Source organism: Simochromis diagramma, unplaced genomic scaffold (genome assembly GCF_900408965.1).
Source record: "Simochromis diagramma unplaced genomic scaffold, fSimDia1.1 OVJJ01000682.1, whole genome shotgun sequence".
NCBI classification, from domain to species: Eukaryota; Metazoa; Chordata; class Actinopteri; order Cichliformes; family Cichlidae; genus Simochromis; species Simochromis diagramma.
This window is the reverse complement of record NW_024387359.1, coordinates 2,220,580-2,228,755: the sequence shown is the minus strand read 5'-3', so window position 1 is coordinate 2,228,755 and position 8,176 is coordinate 2,220,580. Positions and strand designations below refer to the sequence as shown.

General features: G+C 36.8%; 1 protein-coding gene across 1 annotated transcript; it reads right to left on the bottom strand.

The window, feature by feature from the left end:
• Nucleotides 1-447: 447 nt before the first annotated feature.
• Nucleotides 448-3,533, bottom strand: LOC120718630 (proteinase-activated receptor 3). Its single transcript, XM_040007199.1, has 2 exons — nt 2,799-3,533; nt 448-2,292 (listed from the first exon to the last, which is right to left on the bottom strand). Exons 1-2 carry the CDS (start codon nt 2,863-2,865, stop codon nt 1,226-1,228), a joined length of 1,134 nt encoding a protein of 377 aa, XP_039863133.1. The 5' UTR covers nt 2,866-3,533; the 3' UTR covers nt 448-1,225.
• Between the last annotated feature and the right edge of the window lie 4,643 nt (nt 3,534-8,176).

The window sequence follows — 8,176 nt, the reverse complement described above, 5'->3', positions numbered from 1 at the left end:
TTCATACTAAATTTACCAAAACATGCAACTCTCTTTGCCTGCCCTTATTCAAAGACACAGTCAAAGAATCTTTAATAAAGAATAAAGATTAATCTCAGTAAACTGTCTTATCATTAATGTCAATTACAGCCAGAAGTGAGTCATAGACAAAATTTTAACATAGTGCTTTCTTTTTTTACTACCCCAGTGTGACGTGACGGACGGACAGTAGACTTTTCTACCCCTCAGTGTCACTTTACTCTACATCCTGTCAAAGGCTGGTTAGGAAATACCAAGTCAGTGGTAGAGAGCAGAGAGAAGTAGTTTAATAACTGATGATATCTTTGAAAAGTTCACAGGAAAGCCAGAGATACAGAAATGTATAGAATATAGCTATATACTACTGTAAAAGTTCAAAAAGGTTATGAAATCTTTTTTTTAGTATAGATGTATAGTATTCTTACTTGACACATTTATTAATTATATTTATTATTTAATTTAAAAAATAATACATCCTTTCATCTTCTATGTACATCCATATACTATATACATATACAAATTGACATAAAAACACACAGCTATGTTTTAGCTAAAGCCCATCATGACATTAACTTCCAGTTCAAATCTTCAGGGTAGTTACACAACAGAGGATAGTAGGGAAATTACTGTAAACACTGTAGAGAGAAAAATGAAATTCAGGGAACATGAACATATGTAGATGCATTTTACTCTAATGAATTGTTTATGCAGATTACAGTAGCTTTACTAAAATACTATTATAATAGCAACCAAATGGCAGACACTAAAACTCATATTTTATGTATCATTGCACTGCATCTTTTCAAATAACTTGTGAATTACAGTAAGCAAAAAATGACCCTACATACTGTAAATCTTGCTGCCACTACTGTCATTAAACAGGAAAATGTATTATGTACGTATACATTTCTTTTCTTTTTTCTTTTACACTTTCAAGTTTCTTATTGTTTTCTAGTTTTTAAATATAGGCGTTACGTTTTGTGTGTGGGTGTCACAAAAACAGAACTTTTATAATAAAACAACAATTATGACTCATAGAATAAGGTTAATACAACAATGATGAAATCCATTTATAGTTTTAAATGAAAAATCATGTGCTTTTGATCTCTCTTTGGATTCCTGCCAAGGAGAACATTTCTCTCATTATCATCCACAAAAATAAGAAATATGATCACTTACTTTTTAACACTGTTAAAACAGGTTTCTATTAGAAAGATATGCTCAGCGTCTTGCCTTTGAAAGACATGAAGTAAAGCCTGGAGCTTGCAGATTTGGACATGAGAAGAAAAAGGAAAGGATCCAGACAGGCATGGACACAGCACAAACACACTGCCACATTAAAGTACATATACAGGGTTTCCGTTCCATTCACAAACAGTTGGACATAATGGACAAAGTGTAGGACTCCAGAGGGTACAAAGCACACCAGAAAGATACTAAACACCAGTGAGCTTGCTTTGATGTACATTCTCCAGTCAAAGTGTGATCTTGTTAACTCGTTGATGATTCGGGCAAAACACGCAATTGTAACCACAAGTGGAACCATAAGAAATAAGATGATAAGAATCAGGTGATAGTAGAGCAGAAACATGTGAGAGCTGTGATCCAGGGGCAACACATCATGGCAGGTTGTGCGGTTGAGCTGAGGGAGCCAGTAGCTCTGCTGGACGATGAGCTCTGGGATGATGGCGACACCAAACACCCCCCACAGAGCCAGGCTCACCCAGGCAGCGCACATTCTCTTGGGCATACTTTTGTACAGGAACGGGTACACCACAGCCAGGTAGCGCTTGATGCTGATGCAAGCCAGCGTCATGGCCGAGCAGTAGAGATTGCCGTAGAAACATGCCGTAACAACTCGACAAGCAGTCTCTCCAAGAACCCAGTGGTTTCCATGGAAATGGTAGTGAGCCTTAAAGAAGAGGGAGAGGAGGAGGAAGAGGTCGGAGACAGCCAGGCTGCAGTAGAGGATGGCAGAAGACACCTTTCGGATTTTAGTCACTAGCAAACACAAGATACTGACGTTGGCTGGAATCCCAACTGTAACCACCAACATGTAAATAATGGGAATGACTCGGGTGCTCAGAGAACCACCGAGGTACCGCACTGTGCTGTTGTTGAGCAAGTTCAGAGCTGGAGGGGAATAAGTTAGAAAGGAAGCCTGAGTCCCATTTACACAAGGCTGATTGTTAATGACAGGGGCCCCTTTAAATGTTCTGGGCATGGGAAAAACAACCTCAGAGCTGTTTTTCTGCTCCCTCCGTGTCTTTTGTCCTGCAAAAAAAAAAAAAAACAAAACCAAAAAAACAATACAAAAATGAAAGTTACTGCAGGTCATTCAAAATGTAAATGATTTTCAAATATATTTGTACCAACATAGATTTCAAATATACTGGTTCAAAGTATCTATACAATGTGCTAGGTATTTAGATATTTAGTTTCATCTGTAGCCAAATGCTCTCAAAACACTTTCATCTAACTTAAATTCCACGAACAAATAATGATTAGGAAACTCAGAAAACACAAAAAAAATCCTCTCACTGAAATAGCTGGACAATATGATGTCAAGATATTGAAATATTAACTATTCAAAGTATATATATGTATAATAAATAATTCAGGGTCATGAATCTGCTTCAAATCCTGTTTCAGCCAGTTTTTACCAAACAGTCATTCTACCCGCCAACCCTCAGCAACACCGCCAGATGTTTTAGATTATCTCTCAAGTCCATGAAACTGTTACTTAAAGCTGTTGTTGAATTTTGACAAGCTTCTCCTACCTTTTTTCTGCTGTGTACTGCTTATACAGAGGACAAAAACGAAGAAAACCAGGAGTAGTTTCCCCATATTTTTCTTCTTGTTGATCGGCTCCCAGCTTAAGAGTCACTAGCAAGCCTCTTCTTTGTTTGTTATCACTGCTTTTCCCTGTCACCCCAGTCTGCTTCGCTCGATTAGCTCTGTGGGAGGAACTTGAAAGCCGACCCTTGTAAGAAAAAAAAAATCACACGTTCACCCAGCACAGTATCAAAACAAAATATCTTTGCTTTCGTTTTGAATATGAAGGACAATGTTTTTCACTTCCCTACTCTGTCTTGTCTGAAAACTATTTTATTGTTGCTGTATCTTTGCCAAAACAAATACTGACCCACTTTTTACCTGATATCTCAGTACTTTACTCAGAACTTTCTGCGCAGTTTTTCCCGTGTGTATTGTGTATCATTTTCACTGTCTTAAACAGAAATGTTCAAATATACATTTTCACACAGTTCTCCTAGTGCTGCAAGTTATATGATGCCTAAGTTTGGAGCTATGAAGAGAGGTAACACACAGAAAAAGGAAAAACTGGTGAGTCAAGGAAATGCCTGTGTGAAGATGATAAGCCTGCCTCAACACGAGCAGCTTTGTCTTCCCTTCCTTTTCTGCAGCTATTTGTGTACAGGTACGCTAACTAAAAACATTACTCATTTTGGTTCAGAAACCTTTAAGAAGGTTTCTGTTACTGCAGTTTAAGTTCTGTGTTTTTGGCATGTTATTTACATTTCACTTTTACATTTACAGGAAACTTAATATGCTTGAAAGTGATCAGGGTAAGACAGATCAGGACACATGCTGGTGGAAGGATTGTTGGAGTATTTTCTCTGCTTTTATCAAAGAATATTTTATTATTGTAGACATCCAGCTGATCACAGATGTGACCCGGGCCTTGTTTTCGGCGTATATTTTTATCAGAGGGAAGAAGTAACATCAGTATCAGGGTCTGTTGTGCCCCAGCAGTGACCTCAACTTCCTGTTGTGACGTCAAACTCCAAATGTCACAGATGACTCAAACTGAGACAACCAAATGTTCTCCACTGTAGTCAACTTAATGGAAACTTTAGAATGTTCTTTCTAACCTTGAGGAGGACTAACAGGTTATGTTTAATCTATGTTTCAGTGAAAGTCGGAGACCATCCTCCACTAATTACATTTCTTTACATTTTTTTCCTCTTCTCCTGTTATTGTTATTGTTATCTGAAGGCCAAAAAAGGCCCAACAGATTTACTTTCCCAAGTGGACCATTATGATATTTTGCATAATGTTCCACTTGATAGTCATAGTTTATTAGAATTTTATTAGGATTTTTTATTTTGAATTATTATAGTTACAACAGACAACACTAGGGGATGGGAAAAAAGAAGAAAGAGAAGTTGGGAAGGAATTTAACAGAAGGAGAGGGAGAGAAAAATAGAGGAGAAGAAGAGGGATAGAGACAGAAAGGGAGACAAGGGACAAAACATATTCTGCTTCAACACCTACCGCAGCAGAGTAATCACAGAAACAACCGACATATGCATAAATAATAGTAAAGAATAAATAATAACTGTTACTGAAAAGCACACAGTACTAATAATACAAGATATTTTTAGAAGCAGCAGCCGACCAACATAGTGTATGTCTGTGACCCTCGATGTCTACAGGCTGTTTTAAAATTGAGAAGTTGGCACCAGCACCAGTGGTGATGCTGAATGAACAGACCCCACCTCTGGACACCATGCCCACCCCCAAGGACCTAAATGCATGTGTCATGAGTGTCATGAGGCACAAGTGGCCGTGAGGGGACAGAAGAGGAATACTTCCTCAAGTCATTACAAGTCATTTGCGACCAGTTAAATATCACCCATTTTGTCTACCACGAACAGTGGTGACGTAGGCAGAAATCACTTTTTTCATAGTCATACTAAGCATGATCCCCCGCCTTCTTTTCTTAAAAGTGGTGCGAGTGGTATGCCTAAAATAACTGCATCTTTCCTGTGTCGTCGCATTGTGTTACTTTCTGTTTCTATTTTCTAATGACAAAAAGTTTAAGTTCAAAACTTCCAGAAAAGAACTAACAAAGAACTTATAAACTTCATGTATTCGCGCCAAATCATAACATCAGACCCTTGAAGGCTCAAATAATGAAGAGAATGGTAAACATGAAGCTACACAATACATGCCCACCTACTCGTATTGGGCTGTTAAAAGGAATAATTTCAAAGACTAATAACTTGATTAACCAATTATTTAAAGTCCTTTAGATTTGTTATAAAAATGTAGTTGTGTATTAGTATGACTTGATTTTAAGTCACTTTGTTCACACAAACCCTCAGACTACTCATTTTTTAAGTAAGACGGATATGACAACATCAGAAATTTGTTTGTGGCCAAACAAATCATGGTAATATCTATAAAATGCCATTATAAATAAACTTAAATTTTAGACGTACTAAAGTACTGCAGTAGATTTAAAGAATATATTTGGTGAATGATAAATAAAAAAATGTAGCCACCAGGGGGCATTGGTTACAATGCAGCTTACTGAAATTAGGTATAAAAAATAAATTACTTGTGCTGTTGTTTCTATGTAGAGGGGCGTGGTTCTGTAACAAGGAATAAATGACCTAATAATAAACAGATAAATATTTTCTGTATAAACCTGCAACGTAACATCTATTTGGACATGATTTTATTTTTCTGACTGCTTATTTCTCAAACATAACGCCAGAAATTAATACTTAAAATAAACATACTATTTATATGTACTAACATATAGAAAGTTCTTGCTATATGTCTACACAGTGAACCAACAATAAAGTCACAAAGTATTCACCAAACGGTGCAACTCATATGAGCTTGTTCAAACCTCAGCACACAAAGTAGTAAACTGTCCAATGACGCAAATATAAACAACAGTGACCACGTGGAAAGTTGCACCAAACTATGCTATCACGAAAACAGTATGAATTTATTTACTGATTGTCTGCACGCACACATTCTGGACAAAATATATGAACCACTCCCCAACTAACACTTTAGCTCTACAGCAGGGGTAGGGCCTCGAGTGCCAGTGTCCTGGAGGTTTTAGATGTGTCCATGATCCATCACAGCTGATTTAAAGGGCTAAATGACTCCTCAGCATTTCTTGAAGTTCTCCAGAGGCCTGGTAATGAACTAATCATTTGATTCAGGTGTGTTAGCCCAGGGTGCGATCTAAAACCTGGAGGACACCGGCACTTGAGGCCTGGAGTTGCCTATCCCTGCTCTACAGTCTTTCCACCATGATCCCTTTCCACTAGTAGTCTCCTCGTGCCAGCAGGGAGCACTCTGATTGGCTTTCGCTTGATAGTACATTCAGTCTGTCACAGGAGGCCATCCTTCTTCACATGAAGGGATCTCTCTCTCCTTTAATCTCAGACCCCGCTGTCGTAAAACTCCTCACCTGTCAATTAATATGTGCATTCATCTTTTACATTATTGCCGACTTGTGGCCACAATTGACTATTGCTGTTGAAAGCTGCGCTTATTTCATCTCATAATAAAGTGCAGTCTTCTCTTTCTCTGAGGGCGTGTCCGTGTCCTGTTAACAAAGCTGGGCTAGCTGAGAGGCCAGCTCAGCTTTCACAGTTATGGCATCAGTTATTAGCAATTAATTAAATGAGCTTTAGTGATTTAGCATCATGACAATTTCGTCTTGCTAACCACCTCCGTCGACATTTGTGATGCAGAGAAGATGGAGTTTGAAAAAAAAAAGTTAATAATAATAATAATAATAATAATAATAATAATAATAATATGATCATGTCTAGTCTAATAAAACAGGCAAGTTGATCAGGTGCAGGCTCACAGCACTTTCAGATTAACAAATATGGAAATTACTTAATAATATAAGTAATATAATATAATATAATATAATATAATATAATATAATATTACGATTTCATTATTAATAATATAATATTACCTAATAATAATAAGCTTACCTGAGCTGTTTTGCAGCTTTCATTTTCATTTTTCATTCATATATTTATTGCCCCCATGCATGTTGACAGTATGTAATACCCAGCCTTTTAATTCATCGGATTTTTCTATTAGTATTGTAATACACTTTTTGAAAATTCAAGATGTAGGCCTGTTTTTCTGATTTTTTTTTATGTGTACATTGTCCTCACAGGACACCCACAACAAAGGTGTGATTTCTAGAATATAATACTGTAGGTTAAACAACAATTTATTTGTATCGTCAGCATACTAAGAGCTGGGAATAGGATTTCTGTACTACGACCCAGGTACACCACAGTCAGGATTACTGACCTGCTTCTAGATTAGGCTTGTGTTTTCAACTTGGTCATCATTTAATCTTTTCCTCTCCAGGTTTAGTTTAAAGGTGTAGAGCTGCTCCTTTTCAGCTGTTATACTTTTGTTCCCCCAAACAGCTTTTGTGACTCCCACAACCTTTTCTCCTAAACACAATTTATAGACCAACATGTAGAAAGATTATGCTTTTTCACATAATTTAATGTACAAATTTTAAACTATGAGCCTCACGCAACATCAGAAGTGTTCATCAGGAAGGCCTTTAGTATTATAGACTCAGAAAATAAACATCATGTGCTAGTTATAGAGCCAAAGTAAGCAAGAGGAAATTTAAGTGTGCTGATTTTTGCCTGCAAAATAAGTGTGTTATCTTAACATCTAATCACACAGCAGTGTTTATTGTGTGTACAACTGAGACTACAGTTCACATGGTTTCACACAGTGGCATTCCATCCTAATAATGTTCATCCAGGATCAACATTGCAGCTAACCCTTCATGTCATTGTGATTTCATAGCTTTAGAATGTGGAGGGAAAAGAAGAAAATGCCACAAAAACTCTTTTCTGGAATAAATGGTAAACGTTTCGGATATTTTCTTTATTATTTATGCAACAAAACAAGTATATTATCAAGTTAGGTTTACTCTTAGCAAGATTTAGGTCACTCATGTTGATTAATTTGTGATAGTTTTTAATAGCAATAGATAACTTCTTGGCTAATCACATCATGCATCATGGATGTGCTGCTGAGAAATCTGTAGCAACGGCATAATGCTTTCATGTCAATATAGGCAAAATTGTTGAGGAATGTTTTCAGCACCTTGCTGAACATATTACACGAAGAATTAAAGGAGTTCTGGAGGCAAAATGGTGTCAATTTCAGTACCAGTAAGCTGTTCTTAATAAATTGGCCTGTTAGTGCTTTCTTTTTTAATTTCCAATTGTATATGTGTCTCACACACATAAACTAAACAAAGATAAAATCAGGTTCAGGTAAACTGCAAGTTTTAAATGAATAGAATAGGTATTTTTAGAATAGAATAGAA